The sequence below is a fragment of the Dipteris shenzhenensis genome, chromosome 25 (assembly GCF_047967505.1).
Source record: "Dipteris shenzhenensis isolate YYH24624 ecotype China chromosome 25, Dip_SZ_1.0, whole genome shotgun sequence".
NCBI lineage: Eukaryota > Viridiplantae > Streptophyta > Polypodiopsida > Gleicheniales > Dipteridaceae > Dipteris > Dipteris shenzhenensis.
Genome location: NC_141620.1, coordinates 23202687 through 23223242, shown reverse-complemented (window position 1 = coordinate 23223242; position 20556 = coordinate 23202687). Strand labels below are relative to the sequence as shown.

The window sequence follows — 20556 nt, the reverse complement described above, 5'->3', positions numbered from 1 at the left end:
ACATCATGGAAGGATAATTGCCATAAACATTTGGATTAAAAGTTTTAGTTGAAACATAATGCTAATAACACAATGGAAGAATTGAATGGACATGGCAAAGTAAGATACTGACAAACAAAAACAAAACCATGATGCGATATAGTTAGTTCTCCTTCATCTCAAACAAGTTTGGGAAAAATGAGGTCTCATTTCATCTCAAACATGTCTAAACTCAAGTGATACACATACTTATTCTCAAGCCAATCATTGTTTGATGCCAAGTACTTAGAAGTTTAAAACAATATTCTCTATGCTTGAGGTTTTCCAGTCCACACTTGGATCCATGTTGTTGAACCCAATCAACATGAGCATAATACCCATTTAAAAATGACTTTTTGGTTAGCAAAATAAATAATATGATGCATGGTCCGTAAGTGATGAAGCATGATCCATGCTCTCATAAGGACAATTGTGCACACACACAAGGAACATATCATAGCAAAAATAGAGCCTTGTGTAGCAACCCACACATAGATCGGCGCAAGGACTCCATTTCAAACTCCTCTCTAGTATGCTTATTGTTTTTTGAGAAAGAAAAATTTGCAGGCTTCATCGTTAATAGTTTGGATGTCCCATTGACTCTATTCATATTGTTCATCTTCATGTGCATATCTCCCTCAAAACCAAGAGATCTAGATTATGTTTTTTCATGAAATATGGGTAATTACTCCAAATTGATACACCTAAGGTTGTTCACTAGACTTTTACATGACTTGCTTGTACTAAGTCAAGCTTGCACCCTTTTTCAAGGGAAGTACTAAGTCAAACTTGCAGAGGGAAGTACCCTTGAAATTCAAACTAGTAGCACATCAATGGACAATTAACATAATAGTTCATAATCAATAATGCAGCCCTCTATTGTAAAGGGGGCTTGTTGGGAAAGGGCTCTAGGAGGTGCTTTCCCTAGGAAGAGCATGAGAGAAGGCATTGTCCAAGGAAGAGAGAGAGAGATGGATCAACATAAGAGGCATTCCATGGCTCTCGTATTTTAAATGCTATAATTTAGGATGATGTATTTTGCAATCTTCCCATGCTTTCTTCCATAAAGCCCGCCTTGAAACTAGGGAATAAGTATGTGTACTAACTTCGGAAATTTGATGGATGTTAGAAGTGATGATAGGAGCTCCCCTGAATCGAAAAGTTGCAATTTTGTTGATGGCCCTAACAAAGCACATACAAGATGGAGAGAGGAGGGATCTTGACACGAGGAAAAGATGCAAGTGTGAGGGGGGCATGTAGGGTGTTTGAGGTTGTTTACAAGCCAAACACCCATTGATGGGTAGAAGGGCAGTGCACATAGATGGAAAATGAGAGGCTCCTTGAAATTAGATCACCATGGGTAGCCCAAGGTCCTGCGTCCAAGCACTCTAGTGGCGTTCAAATTTTTGCAGGTTGCTGATCTCTCCCCATCTTGTAGCCTGTGGCTCCGACTTTTGCAAGTTGCTGCTTCGGGGTAGGGGAAGGACCACGAGGAGTTTTTTTCGAGGAGAAAGCCGAGAGGATTCCAGCGATTGGCTGGAGGCCGAGAGTCGGAATCCGACTGCAAACCAACCTGAAAGGGCGACACGTGGCCCTTTTCAGCTGTCAAGGGAAGCGGGGAGGGGATGCATCGTCGCCAGGTGGCTGCTTGCTGGCCCATCCTCTAGTCCGCCGTTTTTGGGGAGGCAGATGCTACATGTGGATCCGACGGTGGAGATTTGATCTCCATCGATTTTTGTCGGCGATAGCAAAAGGGGGTGGGCGCGTGCATCAAGGAGGGTAGCGGCGAGCATGGCACTAGCCTGCAAACGCGTTGAGGATGGTCGTATGGTGGTCATGGGCGGGTTGGGGAATGCACCATGCCTGCCTGTAAACGCGTTGAGGATGGTCATATGGTGGTCATGGGCGGGTGGGGGAATGCACTGGAAGGCTTGCTAAGTGGGATGACAAGTGGCAATGGAGTTCTTATAATGCCATACAAGCAAAATGCAAGCTTAGTGAATGTCGTGTCAATTTGGAGAAATGGATTTCTACACGCATCTTGAAGCGCATTTCAATGTTTGAATTCACTGTTTTTCTCATCAGACGATCACCATCACCAATCGCCTTCCCTCCATCTTTCTTGCATCTTCAGGTTCGATTTCTTTCGCCTGCATTTAAGCTTTTCATGTTGTTTCTCAGAATCATCACATCATCTTCGCTCCATTGTTGATGCAAGAAATTCGTTTCTCCGATTGCTGTTTCTCAGATGATCGTTTTTTTCGTTCCGTTGTTGATGCAAGAAATTCGTTTCTCCGATTTCTGTTTCCCAGATGATCGTCTTTTTCCTTCCATTGTTGATGCGGTTGCTAGCACATTTCTCGTCTGTGGAATTTTCCAATCGCTCCATTGCTGCACATCATCTATCTTTGCCGCCTTCGTTAGACAGATCACGAGCCTCTGCACAGCGCGTTTCGAGTGCTCTGTCGACTTTTTATGCAGCTCCTTTTGCTCTGGCCGCAGAATTTCAATCCTTATACTTGGTTCACGACTAGACGGTTCGCAGCGCCTTCCGTAGGGAAAAATTTTCCGGGCTCCGTTCGTTTTGCCTCCTGGTACTAAATTCTTTCGTCACCTTTGCTTCATCTTGAGAAATAGTTTTTTGAGAACGTTCTGTCACCTTGGCTGACATTTTACAATTGCTTCGTCTTGAGAAGTATTTTATTGAGAACATCGAGCCGGATTTGTGACTCGCGATTCCTGACCTTATATTTTTAATATATCTCTGTTGACGTTTCCTCTGCCACTCTCCGTTTTTAAAGATTTCCCGATGGCCGCTCCATTGTTTAAATCCCTCGTACTTTTCAAATGCAGGATCATTTGAGCTGATGGCAGAAAGTAATAAACGTAAGAGGAGAGTTCTGGGATTCCTGGTTTTAGGGGGAGGCATCGCAATTGTAGGGGGAAAGCTGTTACAGATGCAGATCAGGTGTTTCCAGAAGGAACAACGAGAGCTGTGCGAAATCCCAAGTACTGCAGGCGGGCAACTTACGTTGTCTAAATCTTCGAAGACTAAGGTTAGTTGGTACAAGTAGGGGTAGTGGCATAGTCCGATTGACATAGTTGGAGTATTGGCATAGTCCGATTGAAAGACGCATGCCTCTGTGCTTCGTTCCACACTGTAACTACTCGTGGAGTGTCAAAAGTCAGCGTCTTATTCATTTTACGTAATTGAGGGATCAATTTTCAAGTTAGCCCTAATGAATCTATTCGTTGGCTTAAGTACTCTTGAAATACGGAAAGACTCTCGCCCAGAAAATAAAGTAACTAAACTCCGGAAGTATCAGAGAGGGGTGCTCTGTTCTTCGCGCGTTTGCCTGAATCAGAGGGATTAAGAAAACGGTGATTCTTTTGTGGGTCTGACCTCCGGCAGAAATTGAATTTGTTCGAGATTAATGAACATGAAACTACGTCAAGGTGTCGGATCAGTTTCGACGTGTGATACTGTCGCGTTTTATCAAACAGGGTTTATCTAACAGTGACTAAATGCAACATTTCCAGCTTACTTTTCTCATTTTGTTTTTCACTATTTTGCGGTGACGTTGTATGTTTCTACGTACGGATTTTGTTCCCTTGTAGGACAAGCTCATCGGTAGAATTGAAACATGTAGTTGTGCAGATGCGCATGACATAAATAATGTCTCGGCATGTTGTCCCTAGAACCCACGTTGAACGTACACTTGGAATCTTTGTGAGCAGACTTTTGTGAACTGCAGGCTGCAAGGGTTAGGTTCATATTTATGAAGCATGGGTTTGTCACCTGCATCTCTCTCTCTCTCTCTCTCACGCGCACACCCACACCCACACACCCCCACACACACACACGACCGCATGCATATATAGTTTGAAGAGGTGCATTGGTCATAGTGCTTATATCTGAAAAGTCTCAACGAAAAAGATGAAAAGAATCAAACTTCTCTATTTGGAACAAAGCATCAAGAGGGGTATCACCTATTTGTGAACCTAGTAAGCCTTGCACATTGAATATGTATATGATGATAGATAAAATGGGCCATGTGGGCATCCTCATTGTTATCATGCATTGTTCCCTTTATCATGCAACCCTTTGATCTAACTTTGCAATTGGTTGGGAATGTTGAGACTCATTTGGAATTTATACATTTAAGTGGCTGGGGGGGCAGATGGAGGTGATGATGAACGAGGACTTGAAAGATTAGAGGGCTTGCTTGCTATAGCCAAACCCCCACAGTGAAATAATTGTACCAACCATTCACACTACCACTCGAACGTTTTTATAGAAGGAGATCTGGAACACACACGTCTGGAGAAATATGTAGCCAAATAGACAGCCAAATTATGTATATATCATGCCCCAAAAGTGGACAGATCATAATACAAACTGGCCTACTGAGCACTCCATGGAAAGCCTGTGTGCTGCACAAATCTGCTGCTCCTACTGCTGCAATCTTCTCTTGCCATCATGTCAAGTGTTGGGGGGATTCAATGGTTGCTCGGAGAGACTCTAGGTGATACTTAAACCGTGTTCCAAGGGCCTATTATAGGGAGGGACTGGCTTTTCTGAAACAACCCCTAAGCTAGGGATCAAGGATCTCTCTCCATGCTAACTTGCAAGCATAGACCAACATCTGAATACAAACACAGGGACACGTTGTACCGGCTAGGCATCACCACCCAATTGTAGATCCCCCAGGATCACCCCCGAGCTAGAGGTCAAGCAACCTCCGACCTTATACAATCCCAGGTAAGGCTATGTGCCCATACATGCAGCCCCATCTGCGCACAGATGTTAGGGGGAGACAGGCCTGGACAGGCTCTCAACCCAGCTGAGTATTCTCAGGAGGCCTGACTTTTGAGTGTGCCAGCAGTAAGCAACGGCTCTCACTTATATAGATGTAGGGTGTCTTAGGTGTGTCAAGCCATAAGACTCCCCATAGTGTACCAAAGGAACCACGTGTCCTAACTGTCCCAAGGTTAGGCCACATGATGATAAATTAAGCTGACCTCCATAACACTAGCATAGTTATGTCCATGCGTGGACATAACATTCACCCCGCCTTAAATAGAAAAGGACTGAGATATAAATTCTGGGAGTTGGTGTCGAAGAGAGTCAACACTTTCCCAAGTGCTATCCTCTTCTGAACATCTTTCCACCTAACCTTCAGCTCTGGAAAGTCTCGTTCCTAAGTTGTCGTTCCCTGTAATCTGGAAGGCATTCTGGTTCATGAGGTACGTAAGAGGATAGGTCTTTCAATCTTACGAGTTCATCCTCAGAGACGAAGTTATCTCCAGCACCCCCAAGCCTTTTCAGTCTATTGACATGAAAGACTGGATGTACCTAAACTCAGTCAGGTAATTGCAACTTGTAAGCTGCGTCATTGATCTTTTTAAGAATAAAAATGGGCCAAAATAGCGATTAGATACCTTGTACACAGGGCCAATGCTCATCACTTGAAATCTTTTGGGATTCGCAAGTAAACTTGCTGGGGTTCTGAGAAAACTTGAGCTATCGGCATAGAACTGTGCTCTGCCTTGAGCACTTTTATGGCTTCCCTTGCTAACTGCAACATATCTTGTTGCTGTTGCAACCAATCAGCAGCAGAGCTCACCTTACCATTTTGTAGCCAATTACCCAAGGGGCCCTAGTCTAGTATCCATACATAGGAATGTTTCGGGTTGCTGAATGTTTAGATTATTGTAAGGAAATTCCAGCAAAGGAAGGTGATCTTCCCCATTAGACTGCCTTAGGGATACATAAGCTCACATATGTCTTCCAAAGTCTGATTAACCCGCTCAATTTGTCCATCCAATTCTGCATGATCAGCCGAACTCATGCTGAGCTGAGTATCGAATTTCTTGAATACAGCCCACCAGAAATGCCCAGTAAACTTAGTATTCTATCATTGACTATTTGAGCTGGTAAGCTATAAAGACTAGACAACGTCTCAACAAATAAGTGAGCAAGCTGGGTGGCTATAATAGTCTCTCTCTTAGGTATGAATCTAGCCAACTTGGTGAGTCGGTCAACGATTATCCAAATTGCATCATGCAAAGAATGCAACAATCCACCTTGTCTCAAGTGCTCAGCTTTATTGACTTGGCATTGTTGATAGCTTCAAACATACAGTTTGACATCAACCTTAAGCTTGGGGCATAATAGGAGGCCATTGTGAATGAAGTACTTTTGTAGTGTACCTCCAAGAGGGTATTTCGAGCTTGTACTTTATCCCAGATAATTTGGAAGAATTCATCTTTGGGATAAAGGCCCGCCCGTGAGAGAGTCATACAGGTCTAAATGGATCTCTGTTAAGCAAAGTTGATTCACTGTACTGATTCTACTCAAGGCATCAGCTACCTTATTGGTAGAATCCTTTCGATAACGAATCTCGAAGTTAAAATTCTTGCATCAAACGAGCTTTCTTGTCCCTAAGATCAAAGGCGTTCCAGAAATACTCCAGAGAAGAGTGATCCACGTAGACCACAAAAGTAGAGCCATAAAAATAATGTCTCCCCTTTTTCAACATGAATAACAGCATACAGCTCTTTTTTATCATTGTCCACCTAACTGTGGCTTGGTTAGCTTTTCACTCTCTTACCAGCTTGTAATAAATCTGTTCCACTAGCATAGTCACTAGAATCTCTTTCAACCACGAATGGTTTACTTGAGTTGACTATCTGTAATATAGGAGCTGTAGTGATAGCAAGTTTTAATTGCTTAAAACAGGCGTCAAGTTCCTTTGTCCACACAATGGGTCTACACTTATTATATTTACCCTTATCCACCCCCCTTTGGACAAATGTGACAAGGGTAATGCTATCTTAGCATAATTCTAGAGGTGAAGCTGGAAGAAGTTCACAAATCCAAGAAAGGAAAGGATTTGACTTCGGTAATTGTTCTCAAAATATGCCACTCACATACCTTCTTGACTTTCTCATAGTTAATACCGACACCATTTATCGAAATGATATATCCAAGGTATGTGAGTTCCTGTTTCGACAACTCACATTTTCTCTCTTTAGCATAGAGCTTCTCTTTTCTAGGTATGGACAGGCACAGCACTATCCGCAAATGGTGTCCCTGCTCCAAAAGAGTCTGGCTGTAAATCAAGATGTCATTGAGAAAGACCACTACAAACCTTCCTAGATATAGAAGAAATAAATCGTTCGTCATCTGCTGAAAGGTTATCGGTGCACTAGTGAGTCCAAATGGTAAAATCAAGAACTTATATTGTCCAAATCTCGTACGAAAATGTGGTCGTACAAAGATCTTTCTCAAATATTGTATCTGATGATAGCCCGTTCTCGAATTGATCTTAGTGGAATACTTAGCTCCGCAGAGCCGATTGATGAGACCGCCCATCCAAGGTAACTGATATTTGTTCTAAATCGTTAATCGATTAAGACCCTTGTAGTCTACATAGACGCATACCAGTGTCTTTCTTCACCAGCAGCACTGGTGCACCCCAAGTGATTTGCCAGGTCTCACTTGACCCCACTGGAGGTATTCTTGAAGTTGCCGCGCAATTTCATCCTTCTCAGTCGAACTTGTCCTATAGGTCTGCTTGAACACAGGCTGTGCACTAGGCACAAGATTGATCCGATGATCAACGGCCCCTGCAGAGGTAGACCCATTGGTAGTTCCTTTCGAAACACGTCTAAGTAATTAGACAGAATCTCACATATTAGTTGGGTAGAAGAGCTTCGACTTATTACTTCTGCTACCTCAGCAGCCAAGGCATAAGATTCATCGACTGATTTATGTCATAAATATACCGAGGGTATTCCATCCGCACACTGCGCACCTAGCTTTGACTCATCAATGTGGGCAGTGCTATCTCAGTAGCCAAGGCATAAGATTCATCGACTGATTTATGTCATAAATATACCGAGCAATGGGTATTCCATCTGCACACTGCACACCCAGCATTGACTCATCAACGTGGGCAGCCAAATCCATGGCTGAAGTATTGTTATGAGAAGCATATGCTTATGCTTATGCATGAGCATATGCAATTGAGACATGCTTCATAGGGTGTGTTTTGCAAACAATGAACTTAACTTATTATCAAAACACAGTTCAGGTTTCCTTACACACCAGAAAGCCTCACAATCTTGAGATTGCAACAATTGAAACATTTCCAAAGCAGAACAAAAATATTGATCATTAGACTCATGTAAATTTAAATCAAGTTGAGAGGAAATCTTGACCATAGGTCTGTAAAGATCCCCGTGAAGAGTAAAACACTTTCCATTAACTTAAAATTTTACTACATAATTTGTGTAGTCAATATTTACAGAAGGATTTGTTGCAAAGAACCACTCCATGCCAATCAAGGGTCTACACGATCTAATCTCATAACATGAAACGATAAATCTTTTGAGTAATCTTGTATCTCTACCCGAAGATCTTGAACTAACTCTTCCCAAGATTCAATGGCTCCTTGCGAGATTAATGATGTAGCGATGGCTCCTAGGAAGCCTGGGGATGCTCAGTACTTCCATTGTCAAATAAGACGTGAACTAGATGGCCCTTGACATATTCAACAATGTGAATTAAATCATGGGGTCCAAACACATCAGCATTAAATTGGCATTTCTCACAATTGCAATTAGAAGAAAAGACTTCAAGACAAGCAATGTGACAAGGATTACTTGGCGTACATGATTCTATGAAGTGGACAGTTGTTTTTCCTTTACCTTTCACTCTGTTCAAAGGACAAGTTAAGATTGTTATATACCTGGATGCCAATCCTCAATTAGTGGACTTAGTCCAGCAGGGTTAGGGGGCCTTGGGATGAAGGAAAGTAGACCACCAACTTGGGGCTAGAGGGCTTAGAACTCTAGCAAAGGGCCAATTGGCTATATTTAGCTAGCACGCTTTTTGGAAAGCAATATGCTGTGCTGAAGGTTTCTTGTGGACAGTTCTAGTGGTATGGGACATTGGAGCTATGGGCATAGCCTTGTGGGTGTTGGAAAACGTGGGATAGAAGAGATGCATCTTGGAAGAGAAGTGAGAACACAAGATGCAAACCAGAAGTGTGTTCTATTGATTGTGAGAGAGGTGACTCTCTCTTATAGAAATGGGGAGAGGGTGGCCTAAATCGGTGGCACCTCTCCTACATCAATGGAGGTAACTCCTACATCATAGGAACTCCACAATCATAGGCACCACCCCATGTGGGGGCCTTTGCATTACATCATCACCTGTGTCATGGTCTATGGTACTAAGTGTGCCTCTTCTACAAACACACACACAACCATATGACTGCTAGTGGATGCACACATGCACCTAGCAAGCCCTTGATCACAAATATCCCAACATACCCCCCCTCAAGGGTTTGCCTCTTGCTATGTCAAGGATACATCTAGTCACATAGTTTCTCAAGCCATCTCATGGTGGTCAAGGATAAATCTATACTAGGATCTCATCCTAGCAAAGCTGCCCAAGGGTCAAGGTTTACAAAAATGGGATAGACCCCCCCAAATGGTTATCTTCCTTGCATGTACAAGGATTAATCATAGGCCTTTGTGTGGACCTAGTTTCTCATGTCTGCAAGAGGTATCATGGGAGCAAACACACATCACATGGCCTACATCATATGGTGACCAGAGATGATTTACAAAAGACAAAATACATAACATTCTTTTTGGAGTACTATTTCAGGTAGAGAACCTAAAAAATTGACCAAGTGATGATAAATAAAGTTCAAAAGACAAAGTCTTTATCTTCTATCACAAAGTTTGTTTGTGCATTTGTTAAAGTACTTTCCTCAATCAGATTTGCCTTGGCATTCTTTGTAAATGCTTGATCATCTTAAAGCTTTCTAGTGTCCAAAAGTGATGTCTCTTGTTGAAGAGACTCACAAGCAATATGAGTATCATCCTTCATCTTGAAAACTTTGAGGAAGCCTTCAATGTTGATCTTGACATCCATATACATCTTGTCATTTGTCAATGAAGTTGGCATGAAATTAAAATGTGAAGAGAGTAGATCTCCCTTTTTCAATGGTAGCACCAGGAATATCTCATCAGCAAGAATGTTGTACTTGAGAAGTACAAAACATTTCCAAAAGAAAACATACTTTAAAACATAGTCATCAACATTTGCATCCATTTGTTCACCACTATGAGTGATCATAAACTTCATGATTGTAGAGGAGAATTCCATAAAGTTTGTCTCACCATATGCATACCATACTTGCTCATCTCCATATATGTTGGCATGTCTCCACCATGTTATGCTCACGCCTTATTCTGAGCACTTCAATTTGTGCTTGTTGTTGATGAAGGTCTTCATGAGATTTTTCTCGACTCTTGCCTCAAAAACATCATGATTTCTACCTCCCCTCAATGAGAAAACACCATCATATGCTCAAAAGTCAAGTCCATCATATGAATAATTATTGACTAAAGACTATTTGACCATTCACATAGAAGTTTTGAATCAGTTACAAATGTGGTCAAAGTAATCAGTCAAAGACCATATCAGTGGTCGACTGAAGCAAACAAATACTGAACTTTCTGATTTTCTGAAAAGCCCCAAAAAATAAGTTTGACCACTCAACATTTTGAGCATAAAATTGTCAAAAATCAAATCCAGCAATAGGCAAGGAATGGAGGGAAAAATTCAAACTGTTGAAGAGTGCATTCAAGGGGCATTTGCAGCAAAATGAAAGCTTGATTACCAAAGAACAAGCACCAGCAGTGATAGGTAGAATAGTGCGCTATGTCACCCAGGAGAAGTGCACCTTCTTGAACTGTAGTTTTGGTGATTACTCCTCTTTAGAACAACCATTGGGCCTCAGATTTGGACACAAGGGAGCTTCTGGTGTCGCCCACCCGTGGCTAGAAGGAATTATCGAACAGTCAAGGCATTGGGCAGAATTGTGTGAAAGTTCGCCAAGCGAAGAAGCTATCGGCACGGGCGTATGCGAGAATATATTTCTAATTACTTGCAGCCAGGAGGTCGCCCATATTCAAGGATGCTTGGTCTGAAAGGGCTCTGGGAATGGTTGCTTGTAGGTAGAGAACAAGCTCACACAAAATTTTGGAAGGAAAGGGGAAAATGGAGATGATGAGGAATCTTTGAAAAAACTAGGAATTCATGCTAGAGAGAGCATCTAATGCTAGGATAGACAAGATCTAGAACCTAATGTTGGAAAACGTGGGATAGAAGAGATGCATCTTGGAAGAGAAGTGAGAACACAAGATACAAGATGCAAACCGGAAGTGTGTTCTATTGATTGTGAGAGAGGTGACTCTTGTTGGGATAAGTGTGATCAAGGGCTTGCTCTAAGGTGCATGTGTGCATCTAGGCGAGTCACATGTTTGTGTGTGTGTGTTGTAGAAGCACATCTAGTGCTATGAGGTGTCTAGTGTGTGATCTAAGTGATGATGTAAGCACAAAGGCCCCCACATGGGAGGTTCCTTTAATTTAGGCCAGTCCCACTGATGTAGGGGCTGATTCCCACTGATATAAGGGAGGTGACTACACCATCCTCTCACTCTATATAATGGAGGATGTTCCTTCATTCTAATACAATGGATTTTGCCTCACTTGAGCTCTCTCTCTTTGTGCCATGATGCATCTATTCTATCCCACATTCTTCTACATTTGGTATCAGAGCTGGTAGGCTTTGGAGAACTCACTTTTGTAGTGCCACCTCATCATCTTCTCCATCACCTCTTTTTGAAGCTTTCTTCTTCCTTCCTCTTTAGAAATGGCTTAGCTTTGTTCTCCCCATCCCTTGCATCTTTTGCCAAGCCCTCCTAGCTGAAGACTCTACCCTATGGGACGCACCTTTGGCTCAGAGCATTCCTCCAGAGATGGTCTATATCACCCGCACTGATCCAAGCAGAGGCTGACGACAAATTGCGCAATTCCATGTCTGTGCTCACTCATTGCTAGATCCCTTCCAGCACAAGTTAGTCCATGTCTAGAGCTTGCTACTGGTGAATTTTAAAGACCAATGCGTGTTGGAGCGAGGAAAAAACAGTCGAGGAAGGCACAACTCTCCCAGATCGAATGGCGTACTATTTCACCCAAGCTCTGTGTTGAATCTACCTTGGTATTAAAGCTTTAGTTTTGCACAGAAAGCCCTCTCAAACTCTTCTCCAGTTGTGTGAATTCTGCCCTTCAAGTTGAGCTAGTATTCTACAAAGCATTTTTGACAGTTTTAAAAATTTGATGCTAGAGAAATGCTAGGATGATGATTGAGGAATGAAGTGATGCTAAGGTACAGATCAGAGAATGCAATTTCAGATTGAAGTTGGGACTAATCTCTTGTCAAGATGCCAAGTTCTGATTGTTCTTCCAATGCTAAGCACTTGAAAAAGACTACAAGAAGGACAAAGTTTAAAGCGAAGAAGACCCCGGCCAAGAAACTTTGGGAGAAGCCAACTGGGTATGAATATGCTAAACAATTAGGCTTTTCTGAATTTATCTATAGCAATCTACATTTGTATAGTGAGGGAGATTTCTTTGTTCAGCAAGATTAGTCATTTTGTAAGAGAGTAGACACTGCCTGAAAAAGATAAGATCCTTTCATGGCTACTTATAAAATTGACAAGTTCAATGGCCAAGGCTTTCATAGTTGGCAGATGAAGATAAAGTTTATGCTTATGAAAGAAAATTTATGGGACTTAGTCAAGGCAGGAACATAATTCTCTCAGGAAGGTGAATCAAATACAACCAAAGGTAAAGGAAAGGCCAATGACTCTACTTCTACACTTGCAGATGCAAAAAGGACATCGGACAGTTTCGGATATCATCACACCGCCTCCGCATAGAGAGCGGCAGAGCAGAGGGGATCCCTAGGGAGCATTGCATATGTAGATTGTGCAACTGTCAGGAGGTTGAGTCGGAGGAGCATTTTATTCAGGTGCCTAGTGTACTACGAGATCCGAGGTCGCTACCACTGTCTCTCAGAGACGGCTTCGGGCCCCTTTCCAAATTCCTCGCCTACCCAGATCCAGAGATGCCTCGCGCCTTCATTCATGAGGGGGTCTGACACAGAGAGTACTTACTTAGGCGACAGTGGGGCTTGGCCACACCACCAAACACCTCTCAAAGCAGGGTCACAGAGTTCTTTCCATCGAGTGATATTGATCATCCAGTCTCTAGCCGTAGACATGACAGAGACCCCGATTCGACGACTGCAACATGACACACGAGGCATCGAGGGGACACACAGATCACTCTGGGGGACCTCCCATCGCTGTTTAGACCGAGGACACGTCCCACGGGAGTCACAGTGGCTCTGGTCTTGAGTCGAGTCTCCTCCAGGAGACCGAGACGCACGGCACCCCTTGACAGACGCCAGCGTCTCATCACCAGTTACACACCAGCCAAAGGGCGACATGACATACGGAGGATTCAGCTCCGCTCCAGTCTTTTTCCTTTTCATTGTTACACCCAGATGTATTTGACTATGTATGATCAGACTTAGGACTCAGCACGGGTGATGATGCTCGTTTAGTAGCTCCACCCTTATTGTGGTTTGTATCAGGTTATCTTTCAGTCTCATAGACCCATCGGTCTTCCGAAGACTCTAATAAAATTTCTCTCTTTCTTTCTTTCTCCTGTCAGTGAGGATGATGCTATGGTAGTGTTCTTAAAGAGTATGCCTCAAGACTTTGACTATGTGGTTACTACTTTGAAGAATCTTTCTCAACTCACATTAGAGGGCATCATCAGTGCCTTACAAGAAGAGGAAAGAAAGAATACTTCAAGAATGGGAAAAATGCATACAAAAGCACTTGCAGTGAAGTTTTCAAAGAGCAGGTACAAGGCATGTAAACATTGTGGGAAAAACAATCATCTTAAGAAGGATTGTTATAAAATCAACCCTTGCTCTTATTGTGGCAAGAATAATCACTCTGAGAAGTTTTACCATGAGAAAAAGAGGAGTATGACAAATCTGGTTGAAGAGAGAACTCCATCAACAAATGAAGCATCAAACTTTGTGATAGAAGACAAGGACTTTGCCTTTTGAGCAATTTGTCTTTGAATTTTTGCTTATCATTACTTAGTCAAATTTTGAGGTTCTCTGCCTGGAGTAGTACTCCAAAAAGAATGCTATGTGTTTTGTCTTTTGTAAATCACCTCTGGTCACCATATGATGTAGGCCATGTGATATGTGTGTTTGGTCTATCCCATTTTTGTAAACCTTGACCCTTGGGCACCTTTGCTAGCATGAGATCCTAGCCATGGATTTATCATTGACCACCATGAGATGGCATGTGTGACCACCATCAGATGGCATGAGAAACTATGAGACTAGATATATCCTTGACATTGCAAGAGGCAAACCCTTGAGGGGGGGTATCTTGGGATAAGTGTGATCAAGGGCTTGCTCTAAGGTGCATGTGTGCATCTAGGGGAGTTACATGTTTGTATGTGTGTGTTGTTGAAGCACATCTAGTGCTATGAGGTGTCTAGTGTGTGACCTAAGTGATGATGTAAGCACAAAGGCCCCCACATGGGAGGTTTCTTTGATTTAGGCCAGTCCCACTGATGTAGGGGCTGATTGCCACTGATATAGGGGAGGTGCCTACATTATCCTCTCACTCTATATAATGGAGGATGTTCCTTCATTCTAATACAATGGATTTTGCCTCACTTGAGCTCTCTCTCTTTGTGCCATGATGCATCTATTCTATCCCACATTCTTCTGCAACTCTCTCTTATAGAAATGGGGAGAGGGTAGCCTAAATCAGTGGCACCTCTCCTACATCAACGGAGGTAACTCCTACATCATAGGAACTCCACAATCATAGGCACTGCCCCATGTGGGGGCCTTTGCATTACATCATCACCTGTGTCATGGTCTACGGCACTAAGTGTGCCTCTTCTACACACACACACACACACACACACACACACACATACACACACACACAACCATATGACTGCTAGTGGATGCACACATGCACCTAGCAAGCCCTTGATCACAAATATCCCAACAGCGGGAGTGTAATCTCTAGTCCACGTGCTCAGAAGTGGCTGGGACGTGAGTCACATGTTATGGGGTGATCATAATAAATCTGGAATGTCGTTGTTGTAGTTACAGAGGAGTAGATGTGCAATAGAACTTATATGACAGCTTTCCACATGACAAACCTTCAGTTCTGCATTCGTTGGAATATAATGCCTCAATAAGCAATGCTGTAGAGAATGAGCCCTTGGTGCTTAGCAATGGTTGATGTAAGTCTCTTACAGGATATATCATGTCACGTCATAAATCAATCCAAGACAAGAATAGAGGCTAGTAGCTGCCTCATTTAGAACAGATGCTCCTGCATGTTTAGAAACCTCTAGACTCATTGGTAGTGTGAACTTTGAGATTTGTAATCATAACCTAGCAGCACTGAATAGAAAACTATTCGAGAGTCATTTGTGGAAAAGGGTGATCCTCACTCGCATATCACATTTCTCTATTTTTCTCTTAACCCTCTCTCTCTAGAAGCTGCAGCCTTTGTTTTGGATCTAGAATTTCAAGGAAAAGGGCAAGAGACTGATCCAAAGGTGGTGCAAGGATGGGAGATAATATCGAGATGACTTGTCTCAAATGCAGATGATAGAAGGGACGTGCGGGAGGAGATGTTATATTACAGGCAAATAAAAGGATTGTTTGGTTTGGAGGATGGACAGAATGACTTGTTTAATTTTTCCTCCGTTTGTTGGTGGGAGACTATGGGGCATATGCTCCATTGTTGCAGAGTTTGGCCATTCGCATACTCAGCCAAGGTGTTGGAGCGTGTGGAGCAATTTTGGAAAGATTGCGTCCGAAAAGAGGAACATGCTTGGGGTTTAGAAGGCAAATGACCTTGTACTTGTCAATGCGAACATGCATTTGCTTAACAAGTTTGGGCAGAGTACACTCCTGAATCATATATTGGATTTTAATGTGACAAGGATGATGCATAGAGGATGCTCGACCATGAGGATGATGATGAGGCTCAGGAGGAGGATGGGGGAGGCCTCTATCAGTATGCCACCTTTAGACCTTTAGGGTTGACTGCCTGATCATGTACTTGACTCTTGAGCCAAAATTTCCTATTTTGCATTGAGGGATTAAGGCTTGAGGCTGCAAGCATGGCCTCCTGTTCTTGGATTTTGCGTATTTATATGCTCTTTGAACTATAGTATTCTGAAACTCTATGGCAATATGCACATTGCAAGCATCTTCATCAATGTACATTTCAGCTTTCTATGGATTTTTGTGTGTTCTTAAAGGTCTAAAGCTGAAACGGAAAGTTTAGAGCTGAGAAAAGTGATATTTTTTTCATATCCTAGTATATTTCAATGTGATTTGATGACGTGTCCTATGACATGGTGTCCGTGTTCCCCCTCCCACGTTCCTCCATCCTAAAATGTTCCCGTTCCGGTAGGGGATATGCCGGGAACGGTATCGTTCCCTGATAACGATGATTAAGTGTCCTAAGTGGACTAGTGCATAATTTGAAGGTGGCCACTAGGCTTAGTGGTTGCAAATGGTACATTTTGGAGTGCCTAGTCCTGGACTCTTGTCTTGAGCTGCCATGGCTAGGAGGCAAATTCCTACGAATTGCTAATTATAGTGTAGCGTAAGGACAGGATCTATCTAGAGTGTGCATTTCATCCAATTAGCTCCACAAAAGGTTCATCAAGACATATCATTGGCATATTAGTGAAGCAAACACAGTCATTCACCTTTCATCCAGGCAAGGCAGCATTTCAAAGGCAAGCCTACGGACAGGTAGGCATTCGTTTTGTGGTTAATTTGGATCAGCCTACCAGATGCGGGATGTGCGACCTATTTGACGGTCCTGTCCAGTTTGCAGCATGATGGCCAAGGCTTGACAAAGGACCACATAAGCACTGCCGACGACATAAACATTGCAAGATATGTCTAGCTGTTGTCTCTTTCTTTTTTTTTTGTAGCTCATTTTTATTCTCTTTCGTTTTCTCTTTTATTTTCATTGTAGAATTTTGGACTTTAGAACAACAAAATTTTGAATTTGTACGATTGGATATATTCTAGTCTTACAAAGGTATATATAAAGGACCACATCTTTCTTTCAGCTTCCTTCTCCCCTAGTGCTAGTGACCTATGTCATCTCATTGGCATAGGAGCTTTTATGCCCTTGCATCATGTAGATCTCCAGATTTCAGGTTGCATATCAGATCGCCATGTTATAAGTTTTTTAATCTTATTTTATCCTTGTGATAAAATAGCTAGATAGTGTTTGGGACATGCATGTAGGCTCTCCTGCCATGTATTTTTGTATTATAAGCTTTTTGGTCTCATGGGCCATTTGGCCTTTGACGATGTTACTAAAATCTCTCTCTTTCTCTCTTTCTCTCTCTCTCTCCAACCTCCCCTTTGAATATTTTTGTATTATGAGCCCTCTGAATTATTTTGTATTATAAGCTTGTTTTTCTCTCTGCAAGAGAGACCTACCTGTACACCAAGGGCCTTATCAGTATAATTGAAAGCCTTCTGCAAGATCAGTTTCATGATATACTCATGCTGGAGCTAAACTTTATTAATAAATTGCAGGTTGCAGTGGATGCTGTCTTTGCAAACAGGCTACTGAAAATATTAAGAATCTGTATACCTTCATTCTGGGCGAAGGAGGCAATGTATGTTGCATTACAGACATGCCTTCTTTACAGCCGCACCTTACTAACAGGTTGGTTTTTGTAATTCTATGCAAGTCAAGGTATTGGAATATCCTTTTTGGTTCTATTTGGGTACTATTTTATGCTAAAGCTTTTCAGGTTTTGATAATTCTATGCAAGTCAAGGTATTGGAATATCTTATTTGGTTCTGTTTGGGTACTATTTTATGCTAGCTTCTCAGTGCCCTGAGTAGTAGTTGACCATTTATGTCCTTGTTCCCAAGTCACAGCAGGGAAATTTTTGCACATCTGGACGGAACATGTTTTTGCTTTTAATCTGTGAGACAAAAAATATGTAGATAGGCCCACACACACTTGTACACATACACATGCACATACTCACACAGACAACACAGACTTTTTTGTAATTTAAAACTACTATTTCTAATGCTTTAATGTACAAGAAGAAGCACCCACAAATGAGCATACTTCTCGTGTGGTTCACAACCAAAAACAGCGGAAAAACAAATCCAAACTGGATTGGTCTAGCTCCTGGAGCTGTAGACAGTCATATAAGGATCGATGCAATAATTTACAGAAGAAATAATACTTGTCAGTTGTTGCTGACTGGTGTAGAAGGATATTTCCTGTAATTCATATGTGCAGAGATTGCCCAGTAGCATATGCATGTTAAAAAAGAAGCCTTATTTTCCAATCTTCTGTTCTATCTCTCAAAGATCTAAAAGTTCATGGAGAAAAGCATACTAGAAATTGAGGAGCGAAACACCTCGATAAGCGATGGAAGAAGTCCTTCGTATCTGTGCATTGCCATAGCCAACGCAGTACAGTCTCATTTAAGCATGAGCACCTAACACATGTAACAGGTGGAATTCTTATTTTTGCCAAACGGTTGCATCATATGGATTCCCAAACTGTGGAGGCCGATCATTGCAGAGATCCTAACACTTCTTTCCAATCAGCAATCAATTTAGTTGTGTAAGGACATCTTGGAATCTTGCCTTGCATATACCCAAAGAGTATATCCCAATAATACAGGTTCCATAACTCAACTTTGTGCATAAAGCTGCTACCATAAGTGTTCAAGCTGGTCCTGACCCAAGAAAGTACGCAGTATTGTGACTTTTCTCGCCAATACATGGTACTGGATATTAACGACATTCAGCCCACCATACATTTTAGGTGAGCAGAGTAACTCATATCGTAAGAGTCTCAAAGCTTTTTTGTGATGGTTTGTCCTCCACAATACAACCATGGCCTTGGACATATATGCCATAAGAATGGATGGACAATTCTAAGTAACATGGAGTGGCCATATAGGCAATTTCCAGTACTCCTATCTTTGCTTGTACCTTCTGCATAACCCATTCTGTGGCATCTATGTGCGACATGTTCTATTGCAATGGGTAACTCAATTGCTTGACTATTTCAGGTGGTGTAATAGCCAATACAATACGGTGCTAGACTGCATCCATCAAGGGTAACTTTTTTTTTTCCCCAAAAATAGACTTCCATTAAGTATGAATAAAACCCGCTAGAGCAAGCTCAAGGCGGTAATACATCATGCTGTGCATGAGAAAAAATTCCTCAAAAAGAGGTACAAAAGAACCAATGTTGAGGCTGAAAATGCCATCTCAACCTTGTGGAAGACTCAGAGAAGAAGGGGGATCCCCTCCATTCCTTGAGGAAAGCAGCCCTTCTAGGAGAAGCTGCCTGCGAGGACCCCTGCATGCCCATTTAGATGACCATTATTGTGTGTATGGTGCTTGTCCATATACTAGCCATAGTCTGAGAGGAGTGAACCTAGGATCCATCCAATGCCTCTATGCATCTGGCTCTCCCTATATGCCACGCTGATATACTCGCTAGTATCTCCCAAGAAGAGTCTACTGAGGTGTGCACAATCCTGAAGGGTGAGGTAGGAACATCATCCGGAGAACATGGCTCAATCAAGTATTGTCTAATGGCTATAGCCCATGAAGAATCATGTCTCTCAAAGAAGACCTGAGGCGCCGAAAGGAAAAGCCAAGCAACTGAGCCCCAAGTTATGATGAAGCGGGAAGTTGTAAAAGAATTGAAAATCCTGGCAGCCCCCTTCCATATAGCCCGTGCCTGTCTGCAATCCTATAAACAATAGTCTCCATAGCAGCATGGCAACGGGGGCAAGTAGTGTTAGCCCTAAACCTGGATCTCCACTGGTTCACTGCAATCCCACCATGAATAGAAAGCCATAAAAAGAGAGTGTTTTTTGTATTCCTGTGGGATTTCTAGAGTCTACCCCAAAAACATTCAGCAGATCAACATAAATATGAAAGGCATCCCAATGATGAGCTCTGGAGGGCCTCCAATCTCTACAACTGAGCTGAAATCTCCTGGCATTACGAAACGTGTAACGAAAGAAGGGAAGGCTCTTCTCTTGGTGCCCTTCATCAATCCACTCCCACTTTCCTAGGTCCCATTGCAGGAACTTTATAGGTACATCTCCATAAAACCATAGCCTCCAAGATCCCAGGGAAATGAGAAGAGGGTCAGGATCCAGGGACCACTGTAAGTCAGAACCAATCTCCACGTAGCCTATAATCTTGACCGGCTGAAATGCTCTCTTTAGCAAGATGTGATCTGAAGATCTGGACAGCCTGCCTGTTGAATGCACATAAAAAGCTAGGGATCCTCATGCACATCACAAATTGCAATAACCTGAAGTGGAATGCATGTACTTGAGAATGCAGCCATCCAAGTGGAGCAAGTGATAGGCATGTCATTTGTATCCATCCATCCACTGGCAAGGTTGCATCGATCTGCTGAATTCTGCCTAAACTCCCTCTGAGATGACTAACCAAGTGAGCTTTCCTATCCTCTGGAAGCTTTTGAAAGCTTTCCAGGCACCCATAGTGGATG

The 20556-nt window shown here is 42.4% G+C and overlaps 1 protein-coding gene across 4 annotated transcripts in view; it reads left to right on the top strand.

The window, feature by feature from the left end:
- The first annotated feature begins 2026 nt into the window (after positions 1–2026).
- The window catches only part of LOC147885627 (uncharacterized), a 94069-nt gene continuing 75539 nt past the window's right edge, over positions 2027–20556 (top strand). For 2 of the 4 annotated variants that reach the window (XM_087396679.1, XM_087396676.1), the window contains exons 1-4: positions 2027–2152; positions 2521–2612; positions 2872–3074; positions 17580–17712. In XM_087396679.1, the coding sequence (XP_087252805.1) occupies positions 2886–3074; positions 17580–17712 (322 nt within the window). In that variant the 5' untranslated portion in view covers positions 2027–2152; positions 2521–2612; positions 2872–2885. Of the gene's footprint in view, positions 2153–2330; positions 2613–2871; positions 3075–17579; positions 17713–20556 lie in introns of all 4 variants that reach the window. The other 2 variants (XM_087396677.1, XM_087396678.1) reach the window with 2 other exon arrangements.